The sequence below is a fragment of the Protobothrops mucrosquamatus genome, unplaced genomic scaffold, assembly GCF_001527695.2.
Source record: "Protobothrops mucrosquamatus isolate PMUCROS unplaced genomic scaffold, P.Mucros_1.0 scaffold_64, whole genome shotgun sequence".
Taxonomy (NCBI): Eukaryota; Metazoa; Chordata; class Lepidosauria; order Squamata; family Viperidae; genus Protobothrops; species Protobothrops mucrosquamatus.
In genome coordinates, this window is record NW_015386140.1 from 269,589 (window position 1) to 285,450 (window position 15,862).

Sequence of the window (15,862 nt, forward strand, 5' to 3'; positions counted from 1 at the left end):
CACTATAGAAAAGTAGAGAGCTGATCTTGGCTATAAAGATCTGGCAAGCTGCTAGGACCAAGTGGGTTCCTTTTTAAATGGAAAAATATCAGTATAGAATTGTTGAGATGCTATTCTAAATGCTGTTGTTTTGTTAAGTAAGTGATCTGCCAAGAGGCAGGTAATATAAGGTCATAGTTCCGTAAAAGCCAGTAAAAATGAAATAATAACTGTATAGAATAACATGGAAATTGGGGAGAAAATCATATTACTTAACTACAGGTAGTCCTCAACTTACAACAGTTCATTTAGTGACTGTTCAAAGTTACAACGGCACTGAAAAAAGTGACGTATGACCATTTTTTACACTTACAATCATTGCAGCATCTCCTTGGTCACATGATCAAAATTCATATTTATGACAGTTGCAGTGTCTCAGATCATGTGATCAGCTTTTGTGGCCTTCTGACAAGCAAAGTCACTGGGGAAGCCAGATTTCACTTAACAACAGTGTTACTAATTTAACAACTATAATGATTCACTTAACAAGAAAAGTGGTAAAATGGGGCAAAACTCAATTAACAAATGTTTCACTTAGCAACATAAATTTTGGGCTCAATTGTGGTTGTAAGTTGAGGACTACCTGTACAGTTAAGTGATCATTTGTCATACTATATTTGCACTGAGTCAGTTGATGGTGAACCATCTCAAGAACCATAATTGGGTGGTATTAAATTCATTAATGAATTGCAATTCATTAAATTGCAATAATATATCAATGAACCTGTTCTAACAATAACTAAACTTATTTGTTAATGCCACTGCTAGATGTAGATTTATAGAAAAAGAACAGACAAACTTCTGTTTAAGGCAGAACTTCACTGTAGCAAACAACTATTCTATATTGCATTCAGCACTTTGATCCAATTCACTTTTTGTGCGTTTGATTTTGAATCTTACCAGTCCACATCTCTTTCACATTGAACATAAGTTGTACAACCAGGACAGGTTAATGCTTTTTACATTGTTGCCCTTAATACTTTGAACATTCTGGAGATCATGAAAAATTCTAGTAACAATGTAAAAGTTACAAAATCTATACAGAGATTTTTTTTTTAATTCTGCTATAAAATTCTGTTTTCAAGAGTTTTTTTCCAAGTGTGCCCTATCTAAACTCTTTTGCTGTTTTTATCTTTATATAATTCTTTCTGTCAGTGGGGCATTATCTTTCACTCCTGATTTTTCTCTTCTATCTATAGTTATCTTAACGATTTGGACCGCATAGCAGCCTCTGGATATCTACCCACTCAACAAGATGTTCTTAGAGTTCGGGTTCCAACTACAGGAATCATTGAATACCCATTTGACTTACAAAGTGTTATTTTCAGGTAGATAAAAGGTGTTCTTTTTATCTTTAAAGTGCTACTTTAGAGGAGTTTGTTTTGGGGGAGAGGAGTTTCCTACCAGGAGCATAAAAATATATTTAAATAATTGTACCAATAGAAAATGCTATTTTGGAAATGCATTCTTTTCTCCCACTCCCTTTCTTCTTTTGGCTTAGTAGTAGCAATTCAGGCAAAACAATTCAACCCCTGAGATGTTCATTGTTTAGATCAATATTTTACATTGATCAAAAATGGAGAATGCAAAACAAAGTATTGTGTTAAGTCATAAACAGGAGCAAAAATATATATTTAAATAATTGTACCAATAGAAAATGTTTTTGGGAAATGTATTCTTTTCTCCCACTCCCTTTTTGTGTGGTAAAGTATGAATATAGTTTATAAATTGCAGACAAATGGTATTTTATATATTTATAGATCAAGTCCACCAATTCTAATAAAAATCCTAGCTATTAATTCTGCTTCATCTTATGTAAGAACATAAACTGGAAAAATAATATAAATGTCCTTATAAGAATTTCCCTATTTTATTATTCTGTCATTATACATAGAAGATTATTACTATTACAGTTACTCTGGAAAATATTGGACTCTTGCCCTTATTGAGCATAAAACCTTCCTGTTCGAATTTTAATAATTACACTCATTTTTAAAGGGGTTGTGTTTAACGTGTATAATGGTAGCGGCTATATTTTATATTACTTTGTAGATTTGTTGAAATTCATTTGTAGATTTGTTGAAATACAAAGTTTGACAAATGGTTCTTGTTCCATACAAATGTATACAGTATTCTGAAGAACCTTTTTTGAAGTTTTTTTTTATTTTGAGTTTCATTAACTGTAGTTGTGAAGCAAAATAAAAAGAGGGTCATTTTTGTTAGTAAAGATGTTGATTGTCTTTATTAGTCTGTATGGCCCTTACATTTGAAAAAAAATTGGAAGAGCAAAGCACCTGTTCAGGGAATCATATAAGGAAAAAAGAATTTCTACCTTCCTAGAGCCATAAGTGCAAAGTCTCTGAGGATAAAGAATATTATGAAATCAACAGTCCAGAAGGAAGAACATTAAATGGGTTTGAGAAAAAGCCCATCTATATTTACTCCACGTTACAGTGTATAAATGCCTCACAATGGTAGGCTTGTGGCATTTGCAAAATGCTGAAGTGTAGATGTATTCACTCTATTGTCATGATCTTTGAGACATAGCATATAAATATTATAATAATGAAAAAATGTCCCTAACATTCTAGTATTTGTACATTGTTTTGATTTCTATGAATTTTGCTCCTATTTCAGAATGGTGGATGTGGGGGGACAGCGATCGGAACGAAGAAAATGGATACACTGTTTTGAAAATGTCACCTCCATTATGTTTCTAGTAGCTCTTAGCGAATATGATCAAGTACTTGTGGAGTCAGACAATGAGGTAGGCCATTATCAAATGCCTTCCAGAAGTATGTTTTTAATTAAGGCAATAATTGCTTCCCAAAAAATTTCTCATATAACTTTGTGATAGTATTCTATGACTGACCTAGTGCCAGGATTTTTTTTTTCTGTGATTTCATCCTGGTTTTGAAATACTGGGCTCGGAGACATTGGTCCACATGGTTCCGCTTCAGTCTTTTGGACATTAAAATAATATTCCTTATTCTCTAAAACTAAAAATTCTGCTTCTCCAAAATTATATTTTTATTTATAACTCCTTTAGTAAGCGTAGAGGATAGATATAACAATGCTAATTGATGTTTTTATCTCTGAAGTAACTAATCAGTTATAAACAAAATTATGTTTCAGCTAGTTAAGCTCTAAGCAGAATAACCCCCAAATTAATAGATATCTATTATATGATCTATACTTTGGACCTCTTCATAAAGGCCTGTTCATTCTTAGGCCTAGTGCAGTGGTAGGCAACCTTGGCTCTTTTATGACTCGTGGACTTCAACTCCCAGAATTCCTGAGCCAGCGTGGCTCAGCTTGCAAACCTCTTCCTTTCCCCTCAGCATGGCTGTCTCAGGAATTCTGGGAGTTGAAGTCCATGAGTCGTAAAAGAGCGAAGGTTGCCTACCCCTGGCCTAGTGGAAGTCTGAGCTCTCTTCTCCATTTCTATGTTCCTCATAAGTACTGTATTCTCAGTTGCTCATTATCGCTCTCTCTCCTCTTCTCCTGCCTTGAGTAGCAAAAGAAGGGATGAGGAGAGAGGGGGGGAAATGGTTCCTTTCCCTTCAGTTTCCCTTCAGATCATTACACAAAATGATCACTCTCTGAACTGATAACAGAAGACCTCATTCCTCTTCTCTCACTTCTCCAGCAACTCCAGAGAATAGCAGGGATGGGGCAATATTGGGCAATGGCTCTATAAATAGTAACTGGCAGTGAAGCAGGTGCTCCCCACCCCACCCTACCCTCTTGTCCCCTCCCATTTTAAATGGATTGAGGGCTGTGGTATGTGAGTACTTTTCTAAATTAGCATAGTACTTTTCTGCCAACTCCTACATGGGATAATGGCACTTTAATGCTGCTGTATGGAAGAACCTACAGTCCACAGACTATTTTGCCATGTGACCTGCTCTTTGCTTTGGCAAGTGCTAATTGAAAAGTTCAAAGGTCTCATAGTCTTCTCTTCACAGCTTGGGGAAATATGCCTGTACTAATCCTTCAAGCCTGAATAATTATGTAGACTTTATTGTTAATACCATTAAAAGTAAACGGAAACATGCATAAAATTCCAAGTTGGAAATTTGCTAACTTTCCTTGCTAGGCAGATTAGGGATGGTTTATATGCTAAAATTCAATAATTTGGAAGAAGACTGGCTTCTATTTACGAAAATGTTTTTTAGAACCTGGGAATGAAAGCATTCAGACACCAAATTCAGGCATAATATTAAGACAGTGAAAATTCTGGATTTAGTTTGGAAGAGGTGGTACTAAATAGGCTGTAATCTGAATGTACACCTATCATTAAAGTAGAATTTTGTTTTCTAGGATTGCATAGTTTCTGCAGGGAAGCTGCAAGATCCTGCAAATAATAGCAATTGCTTTAAAAAGTTCCTGTGCTGATATTCTTGCCTATTCCAAAGCACTTCTGCATCACATCTGGAGCACTTCAGAACCCTAGTATTTACATTTCTCATCAGTTTCTTTCCTTTCTCCACTCTGAAATTTTTCTGTTGACACAATTTATCCCAAAATGTCATTTAAAATGCAAATCTATTGGAATGAGATATTTATAGAAATAAAATTGAGAACCACTTTGGTCTAGTGCAGGGGTAGTCAACCTTGGCTGGCTCAGGAATTCTGGGATTTGAAGTCCACGAGTCATAAAAGAGCCAAGGTTAACTACCCCTGGTCTAGTGCATAGCTGGCTGAGGAATTCTGGGAGCTGAAGTCCACAAGTCTTAAAGTTGTCAAGGTTGCAGACCCCTGGTCTAGTGGTTAAGGCACCAGGATAGAAACCAGGAGACTCTGAATTCTAGTCCTGCCTTAGGCATGAAAGCTGGCTAGGTGACTTTGGGCCATTCTCTTTTAGACTGGAGTGACAAGTTGACCATTAATTCCTGTCACAATTAATGGATCAATTAATGGATCACTCAGTTGATCTGAAAAAAAGCAGACCCTACACTTGCAGGAAAAAAATAGGAAGGGGAAAAAATGAAAATACAACACTGGAACAATAAAAAGTGCAAGGGTACTATTTAGTAAAGGAATTTCTTGCTGTATGTTATGAATTAATCTTTGTGCAGTCCTCTTTTGTTTAAATAGAACAATTGTTTTATGCTTGAGTAGAACACAATCAGTTGGGGGCACTTTATAGTGTCAGAAGTTACTGTTAATAACTTTAACAGAATATCTCAACATATTCTGAAAGAGAACTCAACATCTCACTTATCCCTTAGCGTCATTAAGATGAGCCTATGATATAGCGTAATCCTACTTTGCATTTTTATGTGTTAGTCTCGTAATTGATACATGATTAAACAAAGCTCTATTGTACTACTTCGTTCTTTTGTTTACATTTTAAGAAGATGAACAACTAGCAATAGTTTTCCTTACTGCTTTCTGATTTCTGTAGCATTTTTAACCTGTGAATAATCTCTTTTTTAATGACACAGGAAGCATATTTGATTGACATTACTTAGAACTGCTTATTCTAGATTGATTGGGTCTTCATAGGAAGATTTTAAAATTCTTTTATATTGGGAATGGTGAACCTTGCCTCTTTAGATGTGGGAGAACATAGACATTGGAGAAAGGATTCTAAGAGCTATACTGGAGAGGTAATAGTTATATTGGCATCTAAACAGCCACATACCCTTCTTCCCACTCTACCTTTTTTTAACCTGCCACAATCAAATGGAAATCTTCTATTTCCTGGGAACAGCTCAGTGTTCAATGATAGACAACATACTTTGCCTGCATAAAGTCCTAATTGAATAAGCTATTAGGATAATGGTGACAGTAAAAATATGTACTTCCAATAGAAGGAAATGTATCTAGCTCCTGGTTGAATTGTGGAGTTCTTGGTACTTTCTGAGCATGGTTATTGCTTGCGGTTTTTCATTATCCAACTAGCTAATATCATCGGTCCAAATGAATGTGAGATTTGCTGCCCATATTTTTCGTATATAATAGCTTGCCCAGTTAGTTTTGATACCCCAAACTCCAAAAATATGTGCACCATTGCTTGGAAATAACTGCATCACAAATTAGGTAATGTCAATTTTCTGTATCTGTCTCTCTCTGTTTTATATTTAGTAAGGCTGATGGAATAATTTATTGCCAATAAACTGTAAACCCTCAAACTCTTTAATAAAGTACATTAGGAAATGTGTGACTTTTTGAGGATTCTCTTATCTATTTTACTTTCTAACTCAGAAATTTGTTGTATTTTAGTCATTAAGTGAATATACAGTATACAAATTCCTATTCTCATTAAGTGAATATATACTCCCAAATTTTTTCTTTAAGATAAGATAAGATAACCTTTATTGTCATTTTTTTATTGTGGGCACAACGGCACACATGAAAAATGAAATTTAGTTGCCCGCTCTCAAAGTGAAACACATACATGACACACCTAAACATACTATGAACAACATATGTATAGACCCACACCCCTACATATATGTAGCAAATAAATATTAAATACTGTCCATCTTGAATATATAATGGAAGGAGGAAGTTTTAAAGAAACATTTGCTCTCCATATGGGACTGGGATGCATTCCTGTAGTTTGGGGGAAGATATTTTTTTTNCGTTGCTTCTTGTCCTGCCTCCAGGTGCTTTGGAAAATAGCTTGACTCCCTCTTCTTTATGGCAACCCCTGAGATATTGGAACACTGCTATCATGTCCCCCCTCGTCCTTCTCTTCATTAAACTAGACATACCCAATTCCAGCAGCCGTTCCTTATATGCTTTAGCCTCCAGTCCCCTAATCATCTTTGTTGCTCTTCTTTGCACTCTTTCTAAAGTCTCAACATCTTTTTTACATCGCGGTGACCAAAACTGGATGCAGTATTCCAAGTGTGGCCTTACCAAGGCATTGTAAAGTGGTATTAACACTTCACGTGATATTTAAAAGTATTTTGCATTGGATGACTTTAAATGACCATATCAAGAAATATTCTAAACTGCAAAAGAAAGATGAGTGAGATTTTATGTGTAATATGCTTAATTTTAATGTGCATATCAGAATGAAAAAAAATTGGCAAATATCAGACATGGACCATCATACAAATTATAAATTAAAACAAATATTTGGGGAGATGTTTCCATTTTAAAAAAAATTCCAAAACAACAAATTTAAAGCAAAGCTGAAAACAAGCATATGAAATACTGATATATCAATTCATAACACATTTTTATCTGCAAATCTCTCCAAACCAATTTTATTTTATTTTACATGAATTTTTAGCATTCCACAGATGCAGCTATACCATAAGTCCTTCTGCCTCATCATTAAATTGCAAGTCAGCTTAGATGTATTTTATTTATATACTGTGTGAACACTAGAGGGTTCTATAAGCCTTTGGGTAGAATGGCTAATTGTAAATTATTTATGTTTTCCTCCATTTCTTTTCTTTTTACCAATTTTAATCTCTTCCTTTATAATTTAACCCAGAATTGTCTATAAAATGCTGCCATTAAGGCAGAACCGTTATTTGGTTCTGGAGGCAAATGTAGATGCATGGTATGACAAAGACCTAATATAAAAGATTATGCCTTTTTTCATATGGAAATCAATAGAATGCTAGCATACTGTAGCATGAGACTTTCACCTTTTGATGGTTTTTTATTCCATTGGCCATGTCACCCTTTTGGTTTGTCTTCAAGGGATTGAAGAGAGAGTGCTGTCTTGCAGTGGTTTTCCTCCATCTTGAACTTGTGGAGATTTCCTTTGGTTTAGTATTATGAATATGTGCATGATACGCAGTGATACATCTTGTCCCTAGACAAGATAAAAGATAAACTGATGATGTGGTACAAGTGCTGACCCAGTGCCTAGAGTAGGTCATTTGGATGGATTTGGATGGATAGGAAGAATCTTCAGCTGAATTTCTCCAAGACAAAGTGAGTTTGAGTTTAGTTTCTGATGCTTAGTAAGTACAGAATCTGCAATTTCGAAATTCTACTAAATTCAAGTTCCTGCTCAAGGAATAGCTGGCATTTGTGGATAGGAGGATTTTTATACAGCTATATCTTTTGCAGCAATTTCCTGGATCAGAATACCCACAGTAATTCATGCCATAGTCAAACCTGTTTTGATTCCTATAATGTCCTCTACATGGGACTTTCCTTGACAAAAATCTGGAAGCCATAGCTGTTGTAGAACCTGGAAGTCTGAGTTCTGATTGGAGTATTTCAATATCTTCAGTTGTCCTCTATACTTCAGGAGCTTCATTGGTTACCAGTTGGCCTTTGAGTGCAAGTCAAAGTGTATGTTGGCATTTTAAAACCCTATATGGATGTGAACCCAGTTATCTGAGGAATTGGCTTCCCTTATATAAATCTATCCATTCAGGTAGATCAAATAGGGTCAACTTTCTCCAGATTCTACCCTTCAAAAGTAGCCATTCTGATTAGCTGCCCCAATTAGTTGGAACTCCCAGTGGGAATCCAATTGACCTCATCTTTCATAGGTTTCTGGAAAGCTTCAAAGACTTCCCTGTTCCATTTGGATGGGAAGACAGTATCCAAAGACTGAAAGCTGGGATTGACTCTAAACAGGATTGATATCTGGCATGTGGTGTTTGCATTTGTCAGTGTTTATTTATTATTTTTATGCTTGTGTGTAATTTAGGTTTCCTGGAATAATTTGTATGTTTAGATACTTACCTGCCTAAAATCTGTGAGAACGGGAAATATAGACTTCAGGGTAACTTTCACTAGGACCAATAACTGGCAGAAAGGAATTTTTTCTTATCCTTATTTTTCTTTCTTTTTTTCTTTCTATTCTTTATATCTTTCTTATTTGTTCCCTTTGTGACTTTTACTTGTTCTGCTTTCCTATCTTTTTGTAATGTGCATTCATTTTTACTATAGTAATTATAATCTTTGATAAGATTACTTGAAAAAACCTCCCCCATGTGTCCAAAGTAGGATAATTTGAGCCTGACAATTTGTGCCTTGAAGGGTTGATTTGTTTGAAGATCCATCACATCATTCTATTCCATTCTATCCATTTTGCATATTATTTTTTCATTCAGTTTGTAACAAAAATATTTACAATAGATGCCACATTTACCGAATGTACAGTAATATCGATCTGTCCTGATTGATTATATGCCATCAAGTCATTTTCAACTCCTGTTGACCACATGGATAGATTTTTTTCCACGACAATCTATCCCTAACCTGTTCTTCCGAGGCTCCCAATAGTGTAGTCATCGCCAGTGAAATTGAATCTACCCATCTTGCTGTTGGCCATTCTCTTCCTCTCTTTTATTTTTCCCAGCATTACACAACCTTTTCCAGAGAGCTGGCCCTAGCATAATCTGTCCAAAGTAGGATAATTTGAGCATGGCAATTTGTGCCTTGAAGGGTTGATTTGTTTGAAGATCCATCTGTTTGTTTTGTTGGCTGTCCAGGAGTCTTCTCCAACACAAAAGTTTAAAAATGTCATTACTCTTCCTATCCTGCTTCTTAAAGTTCATCTTTTGCTTCCATAGAGTATCACAGGATATACCATGGCTTGTATGATTCTGATCTTGGTAGATATAAAAACACATCATGGTATTTGAATACATTTTCCAAGGCTTTCGTGGCTGGTCTATCAAGGGATCAGCGTATTTCTTGACCACTTGTTCCTGTACCAGTGATACTAGATCCTAAAATGCAGAAGCTAGCCACTATTTTGTCTATTCTAAAGCTGATTGTTCTACCTGTTGTCATTAGCTTGGTCTCGTTTACATTTAATTTTAGTCTCTCTTTTTTTCCACTGTGCTTTTTGAGTTTTGGTACTAGAGCTTGCATTTTCAGCTATCAGGGTAGAGTTATCAGCAATCTGCCTTGAATAGTGTTTCAAAAAAAAAAAGGAATTGGAATAATTTGTGACCAACTCAAATGAGGCAGTATTTGTCATATGGTAGGTATCATCAGACGTTTTGACAGACTCCCAAACATAAAGATATGCACTTAAATCTTAGCGCCCAATATGAAGACAAATGTTCCAGAGAAATCCACAAAACATTTCAACATTGAGTCAAAACACCCATAAATCTTCCTAATATTTTTAGAGGATCAAAAATAAAATATAACAGTTTTCTTCTTTAAGAAGAAAAGTATGATAAATTATCTTTCGAAACAGGATTGTTGCACAGTAGATATACTTATTTTTTGTGAACAATGCCAATAAATAGGGTATGAAAATTATTTAAATGATCCTATTGAAACCTTATTTCACTATTTTTTTTTAAATTCAAGTAGTCTGCCTTGCATTATGATATATGATAAAGAGATAGGGTTATAATCAAAATGTTTATTGAGTATCATAAATTGGTAAAACCATGTTATAACTTTGAAGCTTCAAAATACATTTTTTAATTGTAGCTGCTATTTTAATGTGCAGAATAAAAGTCAACAATGACGTGATGTCAAATAATCAAGCAATCAAACATTCCACAATAAAGACAAAGAATGAGCATCCAATCCTGCCTACATTTGGTCATCAGCTTATTGATTAGTCAACTGTAAAAAAGTCAGTTTACTTTGAACTATTCACGGCCTTACTTAAGCTTTATTATTTACAATCAGAGATCTATTTACTAGCTGTCTGAGGGCTGATTTTTTACTAAAACATAACATTAGGCTTCCTAATACCTATCTTGCTATAAAAGCTTTTCCAGTGATCATAATAATAAATAGCTAATTAGTGCATTGCACATGTGCACTACCTAATCCTAAGTGCCATATCTTATCAAAATTGTTGGTTAATGAATCCCAAAATGCTTCTGCAGTAGAGTTTTCTACTCATTATCAAAAAAGTTACGAGTGTTAGGATCACAAGGATTAAACATGGCCTTGCCATTAAAGCTGTAGTAAAATATTGATTCCACTCTGGAAGAATCCTCCATACATGAATTCTGCTACATGTTCCAGAAGTTTTGGGTACTTGGTGTATTTGCTTAGTCTGCCTAATGGAATTATAGTATTCCTGTTAACAATGAAATAAATTGTTACCTATCTGAAACTGCTATTGAGGATACCTCAAGTCAGCTAAGGCAAACTAATGTATATAGAAACTGTCTCGGAAAAAAATACCATTAGGTTAAACTATCTTTTGAAAATTAGTTTTCTCTGCAATTAGAGTTCATATTTTTAACATAATGGCAGCACACAAGAATACGATACTTGTGTGGTTCGGCATAAAATAAAAGTTTTACATTGTCTAACTATAACTCTGAGGAGACAGAGAGCAAACCGTAGTCCGTGTTTGATTTTAGTTTAGGATGAAAAACATGGGGGTCGTAATTTGCTGATTGGCAAAGAGTAAATATCTTAATTTGGAGAATTCCACTGTATAATAAAATATTTGTTGGTATTTGCAGATAGGCTGTCCATTATTCTAAAGCTCCACACCTACAGTTTTATTTTGTAAAGATGAAAAGGTAGAAATGTATAAAGAAAGCACTGAGTATTTAAAAATGTGAATTTGGAGTAGTTTTAAATCCAGGAATTTTGGATAACTTTTTAGGAGGTATGTATGCAAGTATCTAGACCAGCAGAGCATATGTTCACAAAAGCTGCTGTGTCTGAAGAAATGAACAGGGGAATAGCATCAAAGCAACTTCTATCTAAAATGTATGAAAGCAAAGAACTAAAGAACAGTCTTGTATACAAAGAATTGTGCTTCTGTTCTTGGTATTACTAATTAAATGGGTAATCCCGATCAAGAGAAAAAACAGATGGTCTAATGACTAATAGATGATAGAGACGTTTAGGTGCATTATGAAATTACTGTAATGAACTATTGCCAACAAATATTAAAAGGCTTATCTAGAAGGATAGACTAAGGCGCAAAATATGTTTATGTGTATATGTGCATTTACTAATTTTAATTCTTCCATTTATGCTGTTAGAACTTTTCTGTGTAAAAACAATATCATTGAAATGATTTGGCATCTTTGAAGAATGCAAATTTAGCAACAGATTTAAAGGAAGCATTACTGGTTAAATGATAGCCAAATCAGATAATAAAACCTGCAGCTATCTAACTGCAGTAATCCCTGACTGCAGTGGTACAGTGTTTAAAGATAGGATATTTCTTCATTTATAAACTATTAGAAGCAAAGTGGGGCCATAGGGTTCAGTCAAAAATAGAAGAGAACATCCTTCAGGGAGCATTTAATATTTATTAGGATGATCTTTTCTTTCTCTATCCCATCACTTATCTACAAACAAACCCTTAAAACCTCAGCATTTCAGGTCTGGTGTAAATCCCGGTTTTTTATTTATTTATTTATACATCCCTTAACATTTTCTAAACACAGTCTATCTCTAAAGGTAGACTGTAGAGGAAGGAATGGCAAACACTCGGGGCAAAATTAAAAGTGGGATCAGCCTAGATATCTACATAGCCATAAGTAAACTAAGTCAACCCCCCCCCTTGAATTCCGTTGACCCTTAACTAATTACTACCAAGTGCTAATCATTAGTTCAGAATATTCCTATACCTAGGCACAAGTATCAATGAATCCATTTAATTGGACCTTCATGTGTGGACCTTAATCTTTCACACCCAACATAGACAGTCTTAAAATTAACTTTTGGGTCAGTTGTTCAAAAATATCCTTCAACATGTCCAATATTATGCTTCATTCTACATTAGTACTGTAAGTCACATTTAAGAGCTCCTCTCCTTCAATTGTAATTTTTAGCTCTTTCTGATTCCCTCTAGCGTCCACTTTCAAAGTCTCATCCTATCATTTTTTTAAAAAGAGAATTTAAAACAAAAGAATTTTCTTGTAGGAAGGATACTTAAAACTAATTCCAAAATCTTATTTAAAATTGTTTTGCTAAGATTTGAAAGAAATCTTCCAAGTGCTGTAAAACATGTCAATCCAAAGGTTTCTACTAGCTGAAAAGCAGTTAAAAAACGATTTCCAAAAGTGATTAGAAAAAGCAATAACAACCATTTCCGAAAGTGATGTAAAAAGGAAGTATATTTGTCCAGTGTCCTTTCAAAGATCCTGACTACGGTTTGAGTAAGGTGACTATTCCCTAGTCTCCCAGAGCTCTAAACCTATCTTGCAGCCTCTTTGTGAGGAGCAACTATAAGGAGCATTTGTGGGTGATCCCTGGTCCTTTCCTTGTTTGAAGAGGACATACGAAGAGCAGGTCTTAACTGAGTCTTCATTTTGTTGGAGTCATCCATTTTGGGCAGAATTATCTTCAGTTCACCATTTCTTCCTGGAAGTTTTTGACTTGGGGAAAAAATATTCTGTAGTAAACTGTTTTTGAAATCACTTCAGCCTATGATTAATACTAAACAAGAAACGGAAGAAATGTGCTAAAAGGGAAGATGAGAAAGATTGCAAACCTCCAGTTATTTTCTAATTCATTAGATGAATTGAACCTTGGAATTTAAACAGAACTCCAGATTCATCAATTCATAAATTTATATCTATTCATTATATGATTTGTGCATCTATCCAAGAAAAACGAAACAAAAACATATGAACAGATTATGCTTTTGAAACAATCACTATAGGTACGTTAATGTTAATTGACTATTTTTTGCTCTTCCAGAATCGAATGGAGGAAAGCAAAGCACTATTTAGGACAATTATCACATATCCCTGGTTCCAGAATTCTTCAGTCATTCTATTCTTAAATAAGAAAGACCTTTTAGAGGAGAAAATAATGTATTCACATCTAGTTGACTATTTCCCGGAGTATGATGGTAAGTTTGTTTGTTTTTAATAAGACATTGTGTGCAAGTAGTATAACAGCAATAAGACAACATTATAGAGTTGATAAGTGAGAACAAGCTTGCCTTCTGTAGTTCTGTAATATTATGGCCACCATTCCCAAACTTCTAATTAAATGGTGCATTCTTAACTACAAGTTCAAAGCGTTAGTTGTTATTTGTTAACTAGAAAAACAGCCCTTGAACATACTATGGTTTGTTTTCTTCAGTTCATCTGAATAAGATTTGAGGAGGAAGAAATTTATCCATATGACTGGAGGATGTTTTGTTTATTAAACTGTCTGGTTGTGCATGTATACATAACTGGAGTGATGGAGTTTAACGTATTTGTCATTCTTCTTAATCTCATAGGATTAACAGAATAGGATAAGTCAAATTCAGAGGCAGTGCATGTCTTACTAAAAGGATGTGTTTGTTAAATTGATAATTATACATTCTATGCCTTGTACCTCTACTTATTGAGAAGTGGAGAGAGAGTGCACCTGCTGAAAAACGTACCAGTAATTGAAGCAAAGAGAAGGGTTTTTCCCTTCACCCTTGAAAGCTGATATGTTTCTTTCCCAATGGCTATATTGCCTGGAATCTCCCAGTGACAGTCATTCTAATCTTGTTTTAAAATGAAGCCCCTGTCTTCTTTCTCAATCATTTCTCCCTCTATATTCTTTCTATTTGTTTAAAGTATACCAGTATAGTAGCTCCCATCCTAATGTACTGTGAAATTCTTGCCTTTGGCTTGTTTTTAACCATCTTTAGTTTAAAAGGTTAAATGTCAATTCTCCAAGTTTACCATGATTGTTGAGTAAAATGTTGGGATGTATCATTTTTCAGTCCACAACTTCTCTTTCACCCTTCAATATTCAGTCCACATTTCTTGCTTAGATATCACCACAGTGTAATAATAGCCATTTACAGGTATTCCTTGACTTACGAGCAGAGTGAGCCCAACAATTCTGTTGCTAAGCAAGACAGTTGTTAAGTGAGATTTGCCCCATTTTATAACCTTTCTTGCCATAATTGTTAAGGGAATCACTTCAGTCATTAAGTGAGTCTGGCTTCCCCTTTGACATTGCTTGTCAGAATGTTGCAAAAGGTGATCACATGACCCTGGGTCAATGCAGCCATCATGCATACAGGCCAATTGCCAAGCGTCCAAATTTTGATCACAAAATGTCATAAATTGAAAAATGGTCATAAGTCATTTTTTAAAATGCCGTCATGAATTCCAGTGGTCACTAACCAAATAGTTGTAAGTCAAGGACTACCTCTATTTTTCCGAAGATAAATTCAATATACTTCTTTTCTGGTGTAACAGGACCTCAGCGAGATGCGCAGGCAGCAAGAGAATTTATCTTGAAGATGTTTGTTGACCTGAATCCTGAGAGTGAAAAAATTATCTACTCCCATTTCACGTGTGCCACAGACACAGAGAATATTCGCTTTGTCTTTGCTGCTGTCAAGGACACTATCTTACAATTAAACCTGAAGGAGTACAACTTGGTCTAACTGTGCCTCTTAGATCTCTACCCACCCACTTCGGGCAATTGAAGATATTCAAGAGGGACTGTATTATCTGTGAAAACGATCTGCGTAATACTAATTTATTGCTGGCCTGGACTCTGTTAATATTTGCAGAGTTTGTAGTAAATATTACAATTTTATTTAAACTTTACAGAGGAAAAGAAACAAAAGATGCTGAACTACATTCACAGCTCATTTCCTCTTTTTTAAGTCGAAATTTTGTGACTTAATGTGTTCTAAATTCTCAGTTGTGCACTCACAAAATGATAGGGGTTTGGGTTGATTTTTTGTTGTTGTTGTGACTGAAGCAAAATCAAGTTGGGCTCTCCCTCCTATTGTCTCTGCCTGTGTCTGTCTTGATTTATTTTTTTCAGGTACAATACCTATCCCCACAAATTTCATTTTCAGGTTTCCTTTTTAGATTGGTGTGGGGGGGGGAACCCCGTCACTAGAATTTAAGCCATAGGAAACTGCTTTTATGAGGGATCAAATCTATTGGTGTTCTGATTTTGTTTAATTTTTGGCAGATGTAAAGTATAC

The 15,862-nt window shown here is 34.9% G+C and overlaps 1 protein-coding gene across 1 annotated transcript in view; it reads left to right on the forward strand.

The window, feature by feature from the left end:
• Nucleotides 1–15,452, forward strand: part of LOC107284547 (guanine nucleotide-binding protein G(q) subunit alpha) — a 55,805-nt gene extending 40,353 nt beyond the window's left edge. The window contains exons 3-6 of the mRNA XM_015812622.1: nucleotides 1,239–1,367; nucleotides 2,677–2,806; nucleotides 13,624–13,777; nucleotides 15,117–15,452. Coding sequence (XP_015668108.1) covers nucleotides 1,239–1,367; nucleotides 2,677–2,806; nucleotides 13,624–13,777; nucleotides 15,117–15,307 — 604 coding nt within the window. The 3' untranslated portion in view covers nucleotides 15,308–15,452. The remainder of the gene's footprint in view (nucleotides 1–1,238; nucleotides 1,368–2,676; nucleotides 2,807–13,623; nucleotides 13,778–15,116) is intronic.
• Nucleotides 15,453–15,862: the final 410 nt, after the last annotated feature.